At 46.1% G+C, this 22968-nt stretch overlaps 1 protein-coding gene across 1 annotated transcript in view; it reads right to left on the minus strand.

Annotated features, from left to right (window-relative positions):
- Positions 1-22968, minus strand: part of MMP2 (matrix metallopeptidase 2) — a 740650-nt gene that overhangs the window by 548458 nt on the left and 169224 nt on the right. The window contains exons 3-5 of the mRNA XM_063437965.1: positions 20936-21084; positions 20726-20854; positions 16717-16890 (exon numbers count right to left, since the gene is read on the minus strand). Coding sequence (XP_063294035.1) covers positions 16717-16890; positions 20726-20854; positions 20936-21084 — 452 coding nt within the window. The remainder of the gene's footprint in view (positions 1-16716; positions 16891-20725; positions 20855-20935; positions 21085-22968) is intronic.

Raw genomic sequence — 22968 nt, forward strand, 5'->3', positions numbered from 1 at the left:
ACTCTCTAAAGGACACTGAGATAGCCTCTGCTAGAAAGACCCCCCTCCATGGCCCATTAGCCCTCAATTGTAGTCTCTACTGGGGCCTTGAAGGGATTATTGCACTTTTGTTCCTTGTGTCTAAAGATTGTGTAGGGTGTGGCTGGAGGCGGTGCATGGAGGCGGGACATGGGTGGCGCTTGCTGCAGAGTATGGGTGGGGCCTGTAAGGGGGCCCTTGATTTATTTTGCCCGGGGGCCCTGAGGGTTCTCAGTCCGCCCCTGTGTGTATATAATGCAGAGTGTGTGTTTATATGAGTGTGTGTGTATAATGTAGATTGTATGAGTGTGTGTGTATAATGCAAAGTGTGTGTTTGTATGAGTGTGTGTGTGTATATAATGCAGTGTGTGTTTGTATGAGTGTGTGTGTGTATATAATTATAAAAATCACAGAATTTCATAGCCCCAAGTTTTACCCTCGACTTATCCACGAGGCAAAGCATATTTCACAATTGTTGGTCACAAAACTGCACTCGACTTATGTGGCGAAACCGACCTTGCCACGTGTCCTTGGAGGGGGCTGCTTGCCCGCCTCTTGCCTTTGGACTATGGACCCGACTTTATGTAAATGTGTTAACCCAGATAGCTGTGCCATTTAGCCCATTTGTGTAGTTAAAGACTTCGGCTCCATGGCAATTGAACTGTGTGAATAGGATTTGAGTGCTATTTGGTAGTTTTGTGCGCTCAGATCTCAGCTATCTGGGGATATGTGACATGTCTGTGTTTTATGTATAAAATGTGACTTTGTGTATTTTAGAGTATTTTAATGCTTTGTGCTCACCATGTGCATAATGGAGTCTTGTCTCTGTCCTGGGAGATAATTGAATTACTTCTCAATTATCTCCAGGATAGAAGACTCTGATACCGGTCTGGGACGGAAAGCCATGCTGGCAGGGGGTTTTAAAAGATATTTTACTAACTTTTGAACCCCTGGTCTGATTCATGCCATTGTTTAATATGTTGTTCCCCTGAATGGATTGATTGTGAATATGTAATTTTTATGTGAATGTGATGTATGGTTTTAGAGTTATGAAAGTTGGGTAAAAAGTATGTTTTAAACTGTATGTATAATTGGATTACCTCTCAGGCTAAGGGGAGGGAATCTGTGGGATGTAACCATTGTGTGATTGGTGTATTGTAAATCCCTCCCTTGCATGGGAGAATCCTTTATAAGACAGTGTGTGAAAAAATCTGTAATTTCAGTTTTAACCCTCAGTGAAGTGAAGTGTCGTCTCATTCTTGGGGGAGTATTTATTGTATGCTGTTCCAGTTTGACTGCTAGGAGTGTAAACCTATTCGTATGGTTTCCTATTCAACTGTCTACAGCATTCATATGCTTGAGAGGATTTATATGCTTCTTCGGTTTGGTGATTGTGGTGTGTGCCAGAGTGCTTGGAGTCCTCAGGAAACGCTAGGAGCATCCTTTAACGGAGGTACCCAGTCGGGGTGCCAGGTGATCCGTTACATTGGTGGCAAGCGGTGGGATGGCGTCCTAGTGCGAGGTAAAGCAGCTCAAAGACACAGTTCGTTTGGAGTTACAATTTGAGGGCAACACTAGTATTCGTACAGCGCCCCTGGTCACATGGCCTATCGCTTTGAGGGCGACGCGTACAGGGACGAAGTCATGAGACGGTTAACCAGATATGGTCCGAATCCTTCAACAGAGGCGCTTATGGCAACCGTGCGCAAGTTGGATGCGGAGAATCGAGCGGCATGGGAATGCGAGTGCCGATTGCGGAGATTGGGGCTGTGGCCAATTGGTCTCTCTGCCCAGCGGCAGTGTGTGTTACAGGGAGCTGAAGGTGCCGTCCTTGCTCCCCAGCGGCAGTGTGTGTTACAGGGAGTTGAAGGGGTCGTCCTTCCTCCCCAGAGGCGGTGTGTACCCCAGGGAGCTGAAGGTGCCGTCCTTCCTCCCCAGCGGCAGTGTGTATCCCAGGGAGCTGAAGGTGTCGTCCTTCCTCCCCAGCAGCAGTGTGTACCCCGGGAGCGGAAGGTGCCATCCTTCCTCCCAGCAGCAGTATGTGTTACAGGGAGCTGAAGGTGCCGTCCTTCCTCCCCAGCGGCAGTGTGTGTTACAGGGAGCTGAAGGTGCCATCCTTGCTCCCCAGCGGCAGGACAATATATGGAAAGGGGAGACAGTTGGTCCCCCTCTTCACCAGCAGACAAGTATGGAAGGTTTTGGAGATAATTGGCTGGCCGAAGTAAGGCAGCGAGTGGCCCAGTATGGGGATGATGTATCCATGGAGACACGCCGGGTGATCTGGAACCAGGTCATGGCCGAGCGAAACACAAGGCTGGGCCGAGAATTCCAGCGGGCGAAAGAGAGAAAGCGTCAGGGAGAGGAGCTTGTTACCCCCTCTCCCCAGCGGCAATCTACAGTTCAGGGAGAGGAGCTGGTTAGCCCCTCTCACCAGCAGAAGCATAAGCCACCAAGGGGAGACACTAAGCCCCTCACCAGCGCAGATGGGACCGTGGTATCTGTGCCCAAGCTACAGGGAGTACGGAGGGTCAGCCCTGCTCCCCAGCGGCAGAATATTTTACCGGGAGGGGAGAGTCTCGTTCCCCCTCCCCAGCGGCAGCCTAGCCCACAAAGGGGAGACACTAAGCCCCTCACCAGTGCAGATGGGACCGTGGTCTCTGCGCCCAAGCTACAGGGAGTACGGAGGGTCAGCCCTGCTCCCCAGCGGCAGAATATTTTTACCGGGAGGGGAGAGTCGCGTCCCCCCTCCCCAGCAGCAGCGTAGCCCACCAAGGGGAGACAGTAAGCCCCACACCAGCACAGATGGGACCGTGGTCTCTGCGCCCAAGCTACAGGGAGTACAGATGGTCAGCCCTGCTCCCCAGCGGCTGGAAGTGTGTAAGGGTGAGGAGTTTGTTACCTCCTCCCCCAGCGGCAACCTAACCCACCAAGGGGAGATGTTAAACCCCACAACTGTGCAGATGGGACCGTAGTCTCTGCACTTGCAGCACAAGGGGTAGGGATGGTCAGTCCTGTCCCCCAGCCACAGAGCCGTGTATCCAGAGGGGAGTCAGTCGGTCTCCCCCTCCCACAATCAGGCTCCAACCAGGCTACTTACGGGGTAGTGCTGGCACCAGGGCAGAGTACCCCTAGTCTCTGTCCACTCAGCAACCCACCAAGGCAGCCTACCAATCCCCCACACAGCAGTGGTGAGGCACCTGAACAAGTTTCTCCTTCATTCAGGTGCAGTAACTATTTAGTGTGGGTGGGCTGTACTGCTGTTTGTGCTTCATGGGTGGGTTGCTGGACTAACCAGGGCACTGACCGGCAGGAGGTCAGATACCCTGTTAGTCTAGATGGTAAAGGGGAGAAATGTGGCGAAACCAACCTCGCCACGTGTCCTTGGAGGGGGCTGCTTGCCCGCCTCTTGCCTTTGGACTATGGACCCGACTTTATGTAAATGTGTTAACCCAGATAGCTATGCCATGGAGTCCATTCGTGTAGTTAAAGACTTCGGCTCCATGGCAATTGAACTGTGTGAATAGGATCTGAGCGCTATTTGGTAGTTTTGTGCGCTCAGATCTGAGCTATCTGGGGATATGTGACATGTCTGTGTTTTATGTATAAAATGTGACTTTGTGTATTTTAGAGTATTTTAATGCTTTGTGCTCACCATGTGCATAATGGAGTCTTGTCTCTGTCCTGGGAGATAATTGAATTACTTCTCAATTATCTCCAGGATAGAAGACTCTGATACCGGTCTGGGACGGAAAGCCATGCTGGCAGGGGGTTTTAAAAGATATTTTACTAACTTTTGAACCCCTGGTCTGATTCATGCCATTGTTTAATATGTTGTTCCCCTGAATGGATTGATTGTGAATATGTAATTTTTATGTGAATGTGATGTATGGTTTTAGAGTTATGAAAGTTGGGTAAAAAGTATGTTTTAAACTGTATGTATAATTGGATTACCTCTCAGGCTAAGGGGAGGGAATCTGTGGGATGTAACCATTGTGTGATTGGTGTATTGTAAATCCCTCCCTTGCATGGGAGAATCCTTTATAAGACAGTGTGTGAAAAAATCTGTAATTTCAGTTTTAACCCTCAGTGAAGTGAAGTGTCGTCTCATTCTTGGGGGAGTATTTATTGTATGCTGTTCCAGTTTGACTGCTAGGAGTGTAAACCTATTCGTATGGTTTCCTATTCAACTGTCTACAGCATTCATATGCTTGAGAGGATTTATATGCTTCTTCGGTTTGGTGATTGTGGTGTGTGCCAGAGTGCTTGGAGTCCTCAGGAAACGCTAGGAGCATCCTTTAACGGAGGTACCCAGTCGGGGTGCCAGGTGATCCGTTACATTGGTGGCAAGCGGTGGGATGGCGTCCTAGTGCGAGGTAAAGCAGCTCAAAGACACAGTTCGTTTGGAGTTACAATTTGAGGGCAACACTAGTATTCGTACAGCGCCCCTGGTCACATGGCCTATCGCTTTGAGGGCGACGCGTACAGGGACGAAGTCATGAGACGGTTAACCAGATATGGTCCGAATCCTTCAACAGAGGCGCTTATGGCAACCGTGCGCAAGTTGGATGCGGAGAATCGAGCGGCATGGGAATGCGAGTGCCGATTGCGGAGATTGGGGCTGTGGCCAATTGGTCTCTCTGCCCAGCGGCAGTGTGTGTTACAGGGAGCTGAAGGTGCCGTCCTTGCTCCCCAGCGGCAGTGTGTGTTACAGGGAGTTGAAGGGGTCGTCCTTCCTCCCCAGCGGCGGTGTGTACCCCAGGGAGCTGAAGGTGCCGTCCTTCCTCCCCAGCGGCAGTGTGTATCCCAGGGAGCTGAAGGTGTCGTCCTTCCTCCCCAGCAGCAGTGTGTACCCCGGGAGCGGAAGGTGCCATCCTTCCTCCCAGCAGCAGTATGTGTTACAGGGAGCTGAAGGTGCCGTCCTTCCTCCCCAGCGGCAGTGTGTGTTACAGGGAGCTGAAGGTGCCATCCTTGCTCCCCAGCGGCAGGACAATATATGGAAAGGGGAGACAGTTGGTCCCCCTCTTCACCAGCAGACAAGTATGGAAGGTTTTGGAGATAATTGGCTGGCCGAAGTAAGGCAGCGAGTGGCCCAGTATGGGGATGATGTACCCATGGAGACACGCCCGGTGATCTGGAACCAGGTCATGGCCGAGCGAAACCCAAGGCTGGGCCGAGAATTCCAGCGGGCGAAAGAGAGAAAGCGTCAGGGAGAGGAGCTTGTTACCCCCTCTCCCCAGCGGCAATCTACAGTTCAGGGAGAGGAGCTGGTTAGCCCCTCTCACCAGCAGAAGCATAAGCCACCAAGGGGAGACACTAAGCCCCTCACCAGCGCAGATGGGACCGTGGTATCTGTGCCCAAGCTACAGGGAGTACGGAGGGTCAGCCCTGCTCCCCAGCGGCAGAATATTTTACCGGGAGGGGAGAGTCTCGTTCCCCCTCCCCAGCGGCAGCCTAGCCCACAAAGGGGAGACACTAAGCCCCTCACCAGTGCAGATGGGACCGTGGTCTCTGCGCCCAAGCTACAGGGAGTACGGAGGGTCAGCCCTGCTCCCCAGCGGCAGAATATTTTTACCGGGAGGGGAGAGTCGCGTCCCCCCTCCCCAGCAGCAGCGTAGCCCACCAAGGGGAGACAGTAAGCCCCACACCAGCACAGATGGGACCGTGGTCTCTGCGCCCAAGCTACAGGGAGTACAGATGGTCAGCCCTGCTCCCCAGCGGCTGGAAGTGTGTAAGGGAGAGGAGTTTGTTACCTCCTCCCCCAGCGGCAACCTAACCCACCAAGGGGAGATGTTAAACCCCACAACTGTGCAGATGGGACCGTAGTCTCTGCACTTGCAGCACAAGGGGTAGGGATGGTCAGTCCTGTCCCCCAGCCACAGAGCCGTGTATCCAGAGGGGAGTCAGTCGGTCTCCCCCTCCCACAATCAGGCTCCAACCAGGCTACTTACGGGGTAGTGCTGGCACCAGGGCAGAGTACCCCTAGTCTCTGTCCACTCAGCAACCCACCAAGGCAGCCTACCAATCCCCCACACAGCAGTGGTGAGGCACCTGAACAAGTTTCTCCTTCATTCAGGTGCAGTAACTATTTAGTGTGGGTGGGCTGTACTGCTGTTTGTGCTTCATGGGTGGGTTGCTGGACTAACCAGGGCACTGACCGGCAGGAGGTCAGATACCCTGTTAGTCTAGATGGTAAAGGGGAGAAATGTGGCGAAACCAACCTCGCCACGTGTCCTTGGAGGGGGCTGCTTGCCCGCCTCTTGCCTTTGGACTATGGACCCGACTTTATGTAAATGTGTTAACCCAGATAGCTATGCCATGGAGTCCATTCGTGTAGTTAAAGACTTCGGCTCCATGGCAATTGAACTGTGTGAATAGGATCTGAGCGCTATTTGGTAGTTTTGTGCGCTCAGATCTGAGCTATCTGGGGATATGTGACATGTCTGTGTTTTATGTATAAAATGTGACTTTGTGTATTTTAGAGTATTTTAATGCTTTGTGCTCACCATGTGCATAATGGAGTCTTGTCTCTGTCCTGGGAGATAATTGAATTACTTCTCAATTATCTCCAGGATAGAAGACTCTGATACCGGTCTGGGACGGAAAGCCATGCTGGCAGGGGGTTTTAAAAGATATTTTACTAACTTTTGAACCCCTGGTCTGATTCATGCCATTGTTTAATATGTTGTTCCCCTGAATGGATTGATTGTGAATATGTAATTTTTATGTGAATGTGATGTATGGTTTTAGAGTTATGAAAGTTGGGTAAAAAGTATGTTTTAAACTGTATGTATAATTGGATTACCTCTCAGGCTAAGGGGAGGGAATCTGTGGGATGTAACCATTGTGTGATTGGTGTATTGTAAATCCCTCCCTTGCATGGGAGAATCCTTTATAAGACAGTGTGTGAAAAAATCAGTAATTTCAGTTTTAACCCTCAGTGAAGTGAAGTGTCGTCTCATTCTTGGGGGAGTATTTATTGTATGCTGTTCCAGTTTGACTGCTAGGAGTGTAAACCTATTCGTATGGTTTCCTATTCAACTGTCTACAGCATTCATATGCTTGAGAGGATTTATATGCTTCTTCGGTTTGGTGATTGTGGTGTGTGCCAGAGTGCTTGGAGTCCTCAGGAAACGCTAGGAGCATCCTTTAACGGAGGTACCCAGTCGGGGTGCCAGGTGATCCGTTACATTGGTGGCAAGCGGTGGGATGGCGTCCTAGTGCGAGGTAAAGCAGCTCAAAGACACAGTTCGTTTGGAGTTACAATTTGAGGGCAACACTAGTATTCGTACAGCGCCCCTGGTCACATGGCCTATCGCTTTGAGGGCGACGCGTACAGGGACGAAGTCATGAGACGGTTAACCAGATATGGTCCGAATCCTTCAACAGAGGCGCTTATGGCAACCGTGCGCAAGTTGGATGCGGAGAATCGAGCGGCATGGGAATGCGAGTGCCGATTGCGGAGATTGGGGCTGTGGCCAATTGGTCTCTCTGCCCAGCGGCAGTGTGTGTTACAGGGAGCTGAAGGTGCCGTCCTTGCTCCCCAGCGGCAGTGTGTGTTACAGGGAGTTGAAGGGGTCGTCCTTCCTCCCCAGCGGCGGTGTGTACCCCAGGGAGCTGAAGGTGCCGTCCTTCCTCCCCAGCGGCAGTGTGTATCCCAGGGAGCTGAAGGTGTCGTCCTTCCTCCCCAGCAGCAGTGTGTACCCCGGGAGCGGAAGGTGCCATCCTTCCTCCCAGCAGCAGTATGTGTTACAGGGAGCTGAAGGTGCCGTCCTTCCTCCCCAGCGGCAGTGTGTGTTACAGGGAGCTGAAGGTGCCATCCTTGCTCCCCAGCGGCAGGACAATATATGGAAAGGGGAGACAGTTGGTCCCCCTCTTCACCAGCAGACAAGTATGGAAGGTTTTGGAGATAATTGGCTGGCCGAAGTAAGGCAGCGAGTGGCCCAGTATGGGGATGATGTACCCATGGAGACACGCCCGGTGATCTGGAACCAGGTCATGGCCGAGCGAAACCCAAGGCTGGGCCGAGAATTCCAGCGGGCGAAAGAGAGAAAGCGTCAGGGAGAGGAGCTTGTTACCCCCTCTCCCCAGCGGCAATCTACAGTTCAGGGAGAGGAGCTGGTTAGCCCCTCTCACCAGCAGAAGCATAAGCCACCAAGGGGAGACACTAAGCCCCTCACCAGCGCAGATGGGACCGTGGTATCTGTGCCCAAGCTACAGGGAGTACGGAGGGTCAGCCCTGCTCCCCAGCGGCAGAATATTTTACCGGGAGGGGAGAGTCTCGTTCCCCCTCCCCAGTGGCAGCCTAGCCCACAAAGGGGAGACACTAAGCCCCTCACCAGTGCAGATGGGACCGTGGTCTCTGCGCCCAAGCTACAGGGAGTACGGAGGGTCAGCCCTGCTCCCCAGCGGCAGAATATTTTTACCGGGAGGGGAGAGTCGCGTCCCCCCTCCCCAGCAGCAGCGTAGCCCACCAAGGGGAGACAGTAAGCCCCACACCAGCACAGATGGGACCGTGGTCTCTGCGCCCAAGCTACAGGGAGTACAGATGGTCAGCCCTGCTCCCCAGCGGCTGGAAGTGTGTAAGGGAGAGGAGTTTGTTACCTCCTCCCCCAGCGGCAACCTAACCCACCAAGGGGAGATGTTAAACCCCACAACTGTGCAGATGGGACCGTAGTCTCTGCACTTGCAGCACAAGGGGTAGGGATGGTCAGTCCTGTCCCCCAGCCACAGAGCCGTGTATCCAGAGGGGAGTCAGTCGGTCTCCCCCTCCCACAATCAGGCTCCAACCAGGCTACTTACGGGGTAGTGCTGGCACCAGGGCAGAGTACCCCTAGTCTCTGTCCACTCAGCAACCCACCAAGGCAGCCTACCAATCCCCCACACAGCAGTGGTGAGGCACCTGAACAAGTTTCTCCTTCATTCAGGTGCAGTAACTATTTAGTGTGGGTGGGCTGTACTGCTGTTTGTGCTTCATGGGTGGGTTGCTGGACTAACCAGGGCACTGACCGGCAGGAGGTCAGATACCGTGTTAGTCTAGATGGTAAAGGGGAGAAATGTGGCGAAACCAACCTCGCCACGTGTCCTTGGAGGGGGCTGCTTGCCCGCCTCTTGCCTTTGGACTATGGACCCGACTTTATGTAAATGTGTTAACCCAGATAGCTATGCCATGGAGTCCATTCGTGTAGTTAAAGACTTCGGCTAAATGGCAATTGAACTGTGTGAATAGGATCTGAGCGCTATTTGGTAGTTTTGTGCGCTCAGATCTGAGCTATCTGGGGATATGTGACATGTCTGTGTTTTATGTATAAAATGTGACTTTGTGTATTTTAGAGTATTTTAATGCTTTGTGCTCACCATGTGCATAATGGAGTCTTGTCTCTGTCCTGGGAGATAATTGAATTACTTCTCAATTATCTCCAGGATAGAAGACTCTGAAACCGGTCTGGGCCATGCTGGCAGGGGGTTTTAAAAGATACTTTACTAACTTTTGAACCCCTGGTCTGATTCATGCCATTTTTTAATATGTTGTTCCCCTGAATGGATTGATTGTGAATGTGCAATTTTTATGTGAATGTGATGTATGGTTTTAGAGTTATGAAAGTTGGGTAAAAAGTATGTTTTAAACTGTATGTATAATTGGATTACCTCTCAGGCTAAGGGGAGGGAATCTGTGGGATGTAACCATTGTGTGATTGGTGTATTGTAAATCCCTCCCTTGCATGGGAGAATCCTTTATAAGACAGTGTGTGAAAAAATCTGTAATTTCTGTTTTAACCCTCAAAGTGAAGTGTCGTCTCATTCTTGGGGGAGTATTTATTGTATGCTGTTCCAGTTTGACTGCTAGGAGTGTAAACCTATTCATATGGTTTCCTATTCAACTGTCTACAGCATTCATATGCTTGAGAGGATTGATATGTTTCTTCGGTTCGTTGATTGTGGTGTCTGCCAGAGTGCTTGGAGTCCTCAGGAAACGCTAGGAGCATCCTTTAACGGAGGTACCCAGTCGGGGTGCCAGGTGATCCGTTACAACTTATACACGAGATCGACTTATACACGAGTATATACGGTAGCTATTAGAAAACCCATTAGAGCCAGATGCATTTTGTTTAGGAAGGGGGTGAAGGGCTTTAATTTTAGTCAATTAGTAATTTCTGTTACATTATTGGCCATTCCATAGGATAATTTTGACTGAAGCTACCTTTCTTTAAGCTTTGCCATTAAATGCCAGCTTTGATGCCCTGCATATAATAATTTTAAGTAAACAGAAGTAATATTCTGAGCAGTACAGATTTGAAAGGGCAAGTAGAAACTGTGTTGCTACTACAATAGTACTAGAAGCGCTCCACCATGTCCGTAGCTAGATTCCTTGATTTAGGGAGCCAGCGAGCCCTATCCAAAACCACTCTGATTCACCTTTAGCAGGTAATATAGCCTTAAACAGAGTAAACAAGTAAGCTGGCAAGTCTGCCGACTGAACATTTTCTGGGATACAACGAAATTGTACATTGTTATGACTTGACTGGTCTTCAGCATCTGACAATGTTTTATTTATTTTTTATGAGCTGCAGGATGTGCCCTATTAATTTTACATTTAAGATCAGCTGAATGGAAAACAAAGCTGGCTTACTAAATGTTTCTAGTTTGACTATTTTGATATCAAATTTGAAATTCACTTTGAATCCACCTTGAATTCTCACTTTAGTAAATACCTTATTAAGGGATAATATTAAGGAATTCATTGGGAAGAACTGTGTTATTAGCAATAATCAGCATGGTATTATGAAACATAGGTCATGTCAAACTAACCTAATTGCATTCTACGAAGAAGTAAGTAGAAATATAGATCAACTAACCTAATTGCATTCTACGAAGAAGTAAGTAGAAATATAGATCCACTGCAACAGTGGATGTGATCTACTTGGATTTTGCCAAGGCATTTCATACGGTTCCTCACAATAGGTAAGTCTTCAAACTAAAAGAAATTGGTCTAGATCAGTGATGGCAAACCTTTTTGAGCCCGAGTGCCCAAACCGCAATACATGCCAATTTTTTTTCCTTAAAGTGCCAACACGGCAATTAAACCTGAGTATTGAGGTTTAAGTTTAGAAAAAACAACTCGTACTGTTGTCCAAACTAATTAACAACTTTTGTTTTAAAAGAACACAACAACAGAGAGTTCAGTGATACAAATTTTAAATAATTATATAAATAGATAAAATTAAGCTTATATTTATTAGCATCTCCAAAAAATGCAATACATACACACACAGACTGCTGAATACATACACACAGTCTGCTGAATACACACACACACACACAAGACTGCTGAATATAGAGACTGATGAATACACATACAGACAGACTGCTGAGTACACACACACAGACTGCTGAGTACACACACACAGACTGCTGAGTACACACACAGAGACTGCTGAGTACACGCACACACAGACTACTGAATACACGCACACACACAGACTGCTGAATACACACATACTGCATTGAGGGGTGTAGTGTATGTGTTTGTGTGAGGTGCTGTGTGTGAGGGTTGCTGTGTGTGTGTGTGTGTGTGTGTGTGAGGGTTGCTGTGTGTGGGGTGTTGTGTGTGTGTGTGAGGGGTGCTGTGTGTGAGGGGTGTGTGTGTGTGATGAGTGTGTGGGGTGCTGTGTGTGTGTGTGTATGAGGAGTGCTGTGTAAGTGTATGAGGGGTGCTGTGTGTGTGTGTGTGTGTGAGGGGTGGTGTGTGTGAGGGGTGGTGTGTGTGTGAGGAGTGCTGTATGTGTGTTTGTGTATGAGGGGTGCTGTGTGTGTATGAGGGGTGCTGTGTGTGTGTGTGTGTGCGTGTATGAGGGGTGATGTGCTGTGTGGGGAGGTAGGGTTCTGTGTGGGGGGTGGGGGTTCTGGGCATGTTGTGGGGGTGCTATGTGTGGGGTAGGGCTGCTGTGTGTGGGGGTAGGGGTACTGTGTGTGTGAGGGGTGGTGTCTGTGTGTGAGGGGTGTTGTGTGTGTGAGGGGTGCTGTATGTGTGTGTGAGGGGTGCTGTATGTGTGTGTGTGTGTATGAGGGGTGCTGTATGTGTGTGTGTGTATGTGTGTGTATGAGGGGTGCTGTGTGTGTGAGAGAGGTGCTGTGCTGTGGGGGGGTAGGGGTGCTGGGCGGGGGTAAGGGTGCTGTGTGTGGGGGGTAGGGGTACAGTGTTTGGGGGGTTAGGGGTGCTGTGTTGGGGGGTGCTGTGTGGGGGGGTAGGGGTGCTGTTTGGGGGTAGAGGTGATGTGTGTGGGGGTAGGGGTGTAGGGGAGGGGAGGGATGCTGGGTGTGAGGAGGAGAGGGGTGCTGGGGAGAGGAGGGGTGCTGTGTGGGGGGTAGGGGTACTGTGTGTGTGTGGGGGGGTAGGGGTGCTGTGTGTGGGGGGTAGGGGTACTGTGTGTGGGGGGGTAGGGGTGCTGTGTGTGGGGGTAGGTGTACTGTGTGTGTGGGGGTACGGGTGCTGTGTGGGGGGTAGGGGTACTGTGTGTGTGGGGGTAGGGGTGCTGTGTGTGTGTGGGGTAGGGGTACTGTGTGTGGGGGGCAGTACAAGTGCTGTGTGGGGGGTAGGGGTACTGCTGGGGGGTTGGGGTGCTGTGTGGGGGGTAGGGGTATTGCTGGGGGGTAGGGGTGCTGTGTGTGGGGGTAGGGGTACTGCTGGTGGGTAGGGGTGCTGTGTGGGGGGTAGGGGTGCTGTGTGGGGGGTAGGGGTACTGCTGGGAGGTAGGGGTGCTGTGTGGGGGGTAAGGGTACTGCTGGGGGGAAGGGGTGCTGTGTGGGAGGTATGGGTACTGCTGGGGGATAGGGGTGCTGTGTGGGGGGGTAGGGGTGCTGCTGGGGGGTAGGCGTGCTGTGTGGGGGGTAGGGGTGCTGTGTGTGGGGGGTAGGGGTACTGCTCGGGGGAAGGGGTGCTGTGTGTGGGGGTAGGGGTGCTGTGTGTGTGGGGGGTAGGGGTACTGTGTGTGGGGGGCGGTACAAGTGCTGTGTGGGGGGTAGGGGTACTGCTGGGGGTTGGGGTGCTGTGTGGGGGTAGGGGTATTGCTGGGGGGTAGGGGTGCTGTGTGTGGGGGTAGGGGTACTGCTGGTGGGTAGGGGTGCTGTGTGGGGGGTAGGGGTGCTGTGTGGGGGGTAGGGGTACTGCTGGGAGGTAGGGGTGCTGTGTGGGGGGGTAAGGGTACTGCTGGGGGGAAGGGGTGCTGTGTGGGAGGTATGGGTACTGCTGGGGGATAGGGGTGCTGTGTGGGGGGGTACAGGTGCTGCTGGGGGGTAGGTGTGCTGTGTGGGGGGTAGGGGTGCTGTGTGTGGGGGGTAGGGGTACTGCTGGGGGGAAGGGGTGCTGTGTGTGGGGGGGTAGGGGTACTGCTGGGGTGTAGGGGTGCTGTGTGTGGGGGGTAGGTTACTGCTGGGGGGTAGGGGTGCTGTTTGTGGGGGGTAGGGGTACTGCTGGGGGGTAGGGGTGCTGTGTGTGGGGGGTAGGGGTACTGCTGGGGGGTAGGGGTGCTGTGTGTGGGGAGGGTAGGGGTACTGCTGGGGTGTAGGGGTGCTGTGTGTGGGAGGGTAGGGGTACTGCTGGGGGGTAGGGGTGCTGTGTGTGGGGGGGTAAGGGTACTGCTGCGGGGTAGGGGTGCTGTGTGTGGGGGGTAGGGGTACTGCTAGGGGGTAGGGGTGCTGTGTGTGTGGGGATGGGGGGGTAAGCGTTTAAAAAAAAAAAAAAAGTATGGTAAATCATTATCTTCTCCCCCCCTTCTTACCTTTAATGAAGGAGGGGGGGACACAGTCATCCTTGGTGGTCCAGTGGTGGCAAGTACTGCTTCCGGTTCGGGAGGCAGGGGAGGGATCTTTGAAGCAGCTTCCCTGTCCTCCCGTGCGATGCTGTGTGGAGCGTTGCCATGGTAACGTGCGGCAACGCTCCACACTGATTGCTCGCGGGAGGACAGGGGAGCTGCTTCAAAGATCCCTCCCCTGCCTCCCGAACCGGAAGCAGAGTAGGTGCCTGCCGTTTCGGGCAGGCAGGTGCCTACTCTGCATTAATGGCGAACCTATGGCCGCGTGCCCACAGAAAGGGCCCGGCGTGCCACCTGTGGCACGCGTGCCTTAGGTTCGCCATCACTGGTCTAGATGAATATTCTTGTTCTTGGGTAGAACATTGGCTTAAGGATAGAATACAACGAGTTGTCATAAATGGTAAATTTTCAAGCTGGACAAAAGTAGTAAGTGGTGTCCCTCAGAGTTCTGTTTTGGGACTGATTCTATTTAATATATTTATAAATGATCTTGAAGACAGCATTGAAAGTCATGTTTCAGTGTTTGCAGATGACACAAAACTTTGTAAAATAATACAATGTGAGAAGGATATTGCCTTGCTGCAGAGGGTTTTGGATAGATTGGGGGACTGGGCACTAAAATGGCAGATGAAATTTAACGTGGAAAAATGCAAAGTTATGCACTTCGGGGTTAAGAATGCACAAGAAATTTACACCCTAAATGGTAGTGAACTAGGGATAACCACACACGAGAAGGATTTGGGAATTGTTATAAACAGCAAATTAGGTAGCAATATGCAATGTAAATCTGCCGTTGCTAAGGCCAGTAAGGTTTTGTCATGTATAAATAGGGGCATTCATTCTCGGGACGAGAATATCATTTTGCCTCTCTATAAATCACTGGTAAGACCACATATTGAATATGCTGTGCAATTTTGGGCACCTGTTCTAAAGAAGGATATCATGGCACTAGAAAAAGTGCAGAGGCGGGCTACAAAATTAATAAAAGGAATGGAACATATCAGCTATGAAGAAAGGTTAACAAATTTAAACCTATTTAGTTTAGAAAAACGTCGCCTGAGAGGGGATATGATAACATTATACAAATATATTCGGGGCCAATACAAACCATTGTGTGGAAATCTATTCACAAACCGGACTTTACATAGGACACGAGGCCATGCGTTTAGACTGGAAGAAAGAAGATTTCGTCTAAGGCAAAGGAAAGGTTTTTTTACTGTAAGAACAATCAGGATGTGGAATTCTCTGCCTGAAGAAGTGGTTTTATCAGAGTCCATACAGATGTTCAAACAGCTACTAGATGCATACTTGCAAAGACAGAATATTCAAGGATATAATCTTTCAATGTAGGGTAATAACTGCTTGATTCAAGGATAAATCTGACTGCCATTCTGGGGTCAATAAGGATTTTTTTGTCCTACCTTGTTGCAAAATTGTGCTTCAAACTGGGTTTTTTGTTTTTTTTTTCTCTTTTGGATCAACAGCAAAAAACAGGTGTGAGGAAGGCTGAACTTGATGGACGCAAGTCTCTTTTCAGCTATCTAACTATGTATGTAACTATGTATGCAGAGACGAGCTACAAAATTGATAAAAGGAATGGAGCATTTTAGTTTATGAAGAAAGGTTAAAAAATTTGAATCTCTTCAGTTTGGAAAAACGGCGCCTGAGAGGGGATATGATAACATTATACAAATATATTCGGGGCCAGTACAACCATTATCTGGAAATCTATTAATAAACAGGGCTATACATAGGACATGAGGTCACACATTTAGGCTTGAAGAAAGGAGATTTCATCTAAGGCAAAGAAAAGGTTTTTTTACAGTAAGAGCAATAATGATATGGAATTCTTTGCCTGAAGAGGTGGTTTTGTCAGAGTCTATACAGATGCTTAAACTGCAATTGGATAAATACTTGCAAAAACATAACATACAGGGATATAATTTCTAATTAGTGGGGTAATAACTGCTTGATCCAAGGAGACATCTGACTGCTATTTTGGGGTCAAGAAGGATTTTTTTCCTAGTTTGTTGCAAAATTGGAAGCGCTTCAGACTGGGTTTTTTTGCCTTCTTTTGGATCAACAGCAAAAGCATATGTGAGAAAGGCTGAACTTAATGGACGCAAGTCTCTTTTCAGCTATGTAACTATGTAACTATGTAACTCTGTGATGAATACATTTTTTCAGAAATTGATTGTGATCAATGTCCCCTAAGTTATACCTGTTTATCAATAATTGTAAGTAGTCAATACATAAATCAGATTTACTTCTTGACAATTTGCAGAATTCAGATGAAAAAATAGCACAGGACTGGATCCCTTATTCAACAATGTTATGGCCTAAATTGGTACAGATGGAAGGCTTGATGTGCATGTGTACATACATTTTAGGCCTACGACAAAGCGGGTGTGTAATTCTGATATTATCATTATTAATATTATTATTAGTAATTTTTATAAAGCATCAACAAATCCTGCAGCACTGAACAATAAGTGGACTAACAGACTAATATTTTCAACAAGACACACAGAAACAGTGGAGTGGGTATTGAGGGCCCTGCTCAAACGAGCTCACATTCTATGGGGCAGTTTATGTTAATGAGGTAAGTAATAATGAGACAACCACAAGAAGGAAGTACCTATTTGTGTGAAAAGCGAATCTGGGGTCTGTGAGGCAGGCATATGTAGTGTACACAGTTTCAATCTTGAGAAAAGTCAATTGCTGTACACTTGCAAAGAATGTATGAAACTGGCATTTTCACTGGCTTTTGAATAGAACTATCATCAGTGTGCTAGACCTAATAAATCTGTCACAAAATTCTAGAGATAATGGCCACTAACAAAGCAATGCATGTACTCCAACAAGGTATCAAAAAAGATAAATGTCTTACATTCATGGGGACAGAAACCATATTTCCCATCTGATTCAAAATTGTAAGTAGTGGAACACCAAAGAAAACCATCACTGCGTCCAGCATCTGTGCAGCTGTTATATTCTTTGCCATTGAAAAGAAATGGAAATTTACAGAACTCTCCATCTGCATTCCCATACTTAACTTTCACAACTGGAAGAAAAAAGAAGAAGCACACAAAAACACAGGATTATAAAAATGATAATCTGTATAATCTATATGTGCATATATATATATATATATATAAATATATATATATATATATATATATATATATATATATATATATATATATATATATATATATATATATATATATATACATACATATATATATATATACATATATATATATATATATATATATATATATATATATATATATATATGAACTATGATTATTTATATAAAAAAATAAAAATAAAATGCAGCCATGTTTCCAGGGCATTATTGCAATCCATATAAGCACAACATATGCAGGGTTATTGACTAAAGGCCAAGTGGCCCTGAACCGAATAGGAAAAACAGGGCCATTCAGACTGCAAAATTTGGACATTGTTAATGGAACAGGCGTAGATTTGGTCTGGATTTCCACCAAGCCAAACCCCATCGGATGACTGAAATCCAGGCTGAATGTTGAAAATCAATGTGATAGCAGCACAAGCAGCCAACAGACAGCAGTGTCAGGGTTAATTATGTGATGGCTGGCTAGTACTTTCTAGCTAGCCAGTGCTTCCTAGCCAGCCACCATATTAAAATAGCCAATAGGTAATTGTGAAAAAAACAAAACATGTTTTGCAATATGAAAAGAAGGGGCTGGCTGCACTCACCTAAACATGCTTAAATGGGGTGCTGCTGGGGGCCAATAAGTACAGTAAAAATAGAAATCCAGCGCACTCACTTATCAACTAAACAGCTACTTTGATGCTGACAGATTTGACTAGTTTTATTAAAAACACCTAATCTAGGCAAAAAATAATGGGGGTTTAGTTACTCTATATGATCATACATTGCATAAGCCTGCCCTTATTTAAGCCTTGTACTGCAGAGAACTCGAGATGGAAGGATTTCCCCAAGTGAGCAGCTCATTTAGTAGACAGTTGGCAGTGAGAGTAGGACCTGCCAAAGATGGGGTACATTGACGTTTGTGGCAGGCTTATGCAATGTATGATCATATAGTGTAACTAAACCCCCATTATTTTTTGCCTAGATTAGGTGTTTTTAATAAAACTAGTCAAATCTGTCAGTATCAAAGTAGCTTTTTAGTTGATAAGTGAGTGCGCTGGATTTCTATTTTTATTGCAATATGAAAAGAGCACGCTGATTGGTTGACTAGTAAAGCAACCAATCAGAGAGCTCTGACACCCAAGTTTTGAGAGAAGTGAGCTTTGGTTGCCAGAACACTCTTATTAGCTGTATTCGAATCAGAGCACTAGTTTTCATACTGCAAAGCTTGGGAAATTCTTCTGAAGACTTAGAGGAAGAATTAGAAGAAAAAAAAGACTTTGATGGTAAGTATATATTTTTTTTTTTGTACAAGTTTTAGATCTTTTTGCCCTCCCACCCTTATTATTATTATTATTATTATTATTATTATTATTATTATTTGGGTGAGGGTTGGTAGGTAGTGACTTAAAGGACCACTATAGGCACCAGACCACTTCAGCTTAATGAAGTGGTCTGGGTGCCAGGTCCAGCTAGGTTTAACCCTTTTTTTTATAAACATAGCAGTTTCAGTGAATCAAACCCCCACCCATTCCATTCAACATGTTCCCTTGGTTATTTTACAGTTGTCCGCCAAATTATATATGCTCACAGGTGCTGGATGGCAGGTGGATGCATTTGGAGGTGTAGTACCTTCATTAAAACAATACTGACCGAAATAGGATTTTTATTTATTTACTTTTAATGCCGCCACATAATTAACCCTCGACTAATAAGTGTTTTTAACTATTTTCCCGCTAACTGCTAGCATTGCCAGTGGGCAAATAGTCATTCATAGTATCAATTCCAATGATATTAACTAGACGGCTATTTCCTTGTTCCACCAGTCACCTTCAAAGATGAAACTAGAAGGATGAGAGGTGAATACAAGGATATATGGTCAGATGGTGGTGCCAGTTCCACCAGGGGCTTGTACCCAGATAAGCTTAATAAACTGAAAAAAGAAATAAAGAATCTCCTGTACAGGGGATATTAGTGCTGGCAAAAACGAAAATTAGACAACCGTGGTGAGATAATACCTACAGATACCTAGTAAGTATGGTGTGTGTAACGGAGGGAAAAAGGAAAATCAGAATTCCTATTGCAGTTGCTAGCACCCTTTGTTAAAATAAATTAAATAATTGACATATGTCTTTAATAAATTTTAAACCAGATAGCAAAGGGTCACTATAATGACTCTCCCTTAGTGGCTAATAATATAATAGTGGTAATGCAATTACCTTTAAATTGTATTGACTTAGAGTAGAAGTGATTCTGGCAACTCATGAGAACAGTGCTATCTGAATGTGATGACTATCAAGCAACCAAAAATAGGTGTGGTAATCAGCAAAAAATAGGTCAATCAACTTGTTGAGTTTGGAATGTTCATTACAATTAAGTCACTTGTTTATTAATCCTATTGATTTACAATATAATAAAGGAATTTATTTATTTTTAGAAAAAAAAAATATACAATAAATATTTAGGTGTTGATTTATGGTGGCAAGCTTATCTACCAAGTTGTGTGTGCTATCTATTTGGTACTTTGCACTGATGTTATATATTTGCATTTCAGGCTACCACATATATGCATGTGTGTGTATATGCAGACTGATCCTACTGGCTTTGCACACTGATATAGGTAGACTGTGTGCTCAGGTTCATCGATCATTGACCAAAGGCCTTATATTCTTTGCACTTGGCAGCGCATTCTAATGTGGAGTGGTGCAAGTTCCTATGGCAACACTGATGAATAATTGAGTACCAGCCTAAGGGAGCAGTGAACATGGCCTGCCCTTCGTAGGCCAAAATAAGCAAGAGGGAGTGGAATAATCTTTAGTTTTTTTTTTTTTTTTTAAAGGGTCCAATCACAAGCTTCTCTATGAGAAGTGCATGCAACTGCTCATAGGCATTAGAGCCATGAAATGTAACGGACACCACTGTTATTCTGTTTTGATGCCCCTCCACCACTCTGAATATTAAACATTCCATCAACAGCATCTACTGAAGCATTTTTGGATTGACTGGCCCTTTTTTCCGCATTCAAGCCAATAAGCTGGACTGAGTCTACAGCCAATTAATGCAAGGAACTTCTAGGACTTTAGCCCCTAAAGCACCCCTCCTGAAACGAAATCTAGGATTTCTTCCAAACCTAGAACTCTTACTGCTACACCACTTCAATTCACAGCGTGGTACGAATTGGCGGGTAAAAGGCAGACCTAGACAGACTAGAAAATATATTATTATAAGGTAATTCTATCACATTTTAAGTGTATCTGGTGACAATACACTTGGGTGATTTAGCAGCACCAGTTTGTATACGTTAAGGCGCCACTTCCTCCTCCGTGTTTGGATTGTTTAAGAGGGTTTATAGTGCCATTAAGCAATACTGACTGCCCTTTGCTTATCCCATTCTTGGTGCTTTGAAATATGTAAAGCTGTACATGATGGGATCAGGTAAAATTGATTTTGCACAAAGAATGCTGCAGAAAGTAGAGTTCATTGAGATTAATGTTTTAATTTAACAGATGACTTCATTCCAAGAATGTTGTGGTCTTTGAAGGTTTCCTTTAAGATCACACTTCCACAAAGAGACAGTGGGGAAGACAAGTCATTGTGTCTGTAACAGCTTCTCTATTTCTGCAGGCAGACCTACATAAATATTGGAAATGAAAAGGATGAGTCTGAAGGAAGTAAACAAAATACAGTGGACTAAAAGGAGAGGGTTGGGGTCCCGGAGGACTTTGAAACAGTTTGGTGAAGAATGTTATATATCATTACTTACCCTGGCCTTCCCCTAAAGTCCATAACTCATCATCATCAAAATGAGAATCCCCCCCAACACCTGATCCAGGTGCAAATGCATGTGCCAAGAGACCATCTTTTCCATCGAAGGGATATCCATCTCCATGTTCTGGGGAAAAAATAGTATGCATCAGACAAATCCTAAGCATTACTGTTATGAGCTATAAAGAAAGTAAAGATATTGGAATACCCCAACGTCCAAAATTTATCATGATATCTGCTTCTCCCTCATTAAGTCGTGTGAACTTCAAAGGTGTGACATCACTCCAGACTTGAAGGGCTCGAGCAAATGCATCATCTACAGTTTCAGAATCCAGATCTGTTGTGTACCCTATAATCCTAGGAGGAAACAACATTCTTAAATTAAAAACAAAAAATAGCTGTAAGCAGCACTATAAATCAAGCGTGGATAAAGCACATAAGCACATTTGTTGGTAGTAAAATGAATAGAAAACATATGTATTTTAGAGACCTATTTAAAGATTTTCATAATTGGTGACGTAATCTAATTTAGCCAACAAACTACATAATGTATTTTAGAGACCTATTTAAAGATTTTCATAATTGGTGACATAATCTAATATGGCCAACAATCTACAGAATGTAGTATGTTGAAGATGGCAGAGCACAACATAGACATTGATGACAGCAGTCATTCTAAAGAGTTATTGTCCAGCAGTTTTGATTTGGTGATTAACTGTTTAATAAATGTAAACATTTCTGACAATTTCAAACCAGTTGATTGATTACCCAGTTAACTGTCCAAGTATAAGAGCATGAAGGCAGCAAATGACAAAGATTTGAAAAATGTTCGTGTTTCTTTAAAAGACTGAAAAATTTGAATCTTTTGGAACAAGGCTCACCTTATCAAAATGTTCTAGACCTTCCCCCACAACTTAACCAAACTAAACTTTTAGAATCCTCTGGTCAGAAATATGTATCAGCAAGCAATGCTTTGTGTGAGCCATATTGGACTTGTGTATTCTGTTTCAGCCAAATTGTGATTTAGCTAAACTTTGGTTAATTGATGTTTGGCCGAATTGTATACTTAGATTGATTCTTTCTTTTAGTATATAAGAGCCCACAAGCTCATTTGAAATTATGTGCACTTGAGAAAGACCTAATGCAAAGGTTGAAGAGTGTTGTGCTATTTTTCCATTACCTTTTATTTGTTCACAAATGAACTTTTGTTTTTAACAAATTGCTTAATAAAAACTTTTTATTGATTATCTGCCCTGGACTTTGGATCTTGCTGCAACCTATCAGTACCGAGTTCCTGTGGGTATATTTACTGTCCTTTCGTTTTATTTCTCACAGATGAGATGAAAAGCACCATAAGTCCGGAGCCAACTTTTAATAGGCTCTGAAAATTGTGAGTTTGAAGAAATATTTAATTTTCAATACTATTTTATATATACAGTTTACACTATATGTGTTTTAATTTATTTAAATATAGTTTTTTTTAAGAACTACCTATATTGTGGTTACCTGAAAAATAAGTGTAAGGTAGATCCAACATTTTTTCTTAATTGAGTGAAAGTGGCAGTGGCTATGTGTACACCTTCCGTGTATACGAAGGAAGGGATAGCCAACTTGATACCCTAGGTTGCCCAGGTATAGTAGGGACCAGTTGGAAAATTATCTGGGACTTAATAATGCCATTACTCAACAAAGGTTATCACTTGTATATTGATAATTTTTATAATAGCATCCCACTTCTAAAAATGCTGTACTGCTTCAAGACTGTGGCCTGTGGCACTATTCGGAAGATTCACACAGGTTTCCCAAAGGCTCTAGCGGGGAAAGAAAATAAAAAGGGGGGAAACAGCAGCTCTCTGCCAAAATAAACTGCTGGCACTCAAGTACCGAGATAGAAAGGAGGTTTTCATCCTAACAACCATCCATGGTGAAAGCACTCGCAGGGTCGCAGTACGTGGCAGAGAGGAATTTAAACAGGTGCCAGTCTGCATACAGCATTACAATCGGCATATGGGGGGAGTTGACCTGTCCGATCAACTGATGCAGCCATATTTGATCATGTGAAAGACCAGGGCATGGTATAAAAAAAGTGGGCATATATATAATGTATGACATAAGAAGGAGCCGCCCTGCGATGCTTGTCAGCCTGCACCTTCTGGCGAGCAGCGGAATCCAACAAAGAACTCTGAACCTGCTCCCAAGTATTACGCTGTAACGGATCGCCTGGCACCCCGACTTGGTACC

This window comes from Pelobates fuscus, chromosome 12 (genome assembly GCF_036172605.1).
Source record: "Pelobates fuscus isolate aPelFus1 chromosome 12, aPelFus1.pri, whole genome shotgun sequence".
NCBI classification, from domain to species: domain Eukaryota; kingdom Metazoa; phylum Chordata; class Amphibia; order Anura; family Pelobatidae; genus Pelobates; species Pelobates fuscus.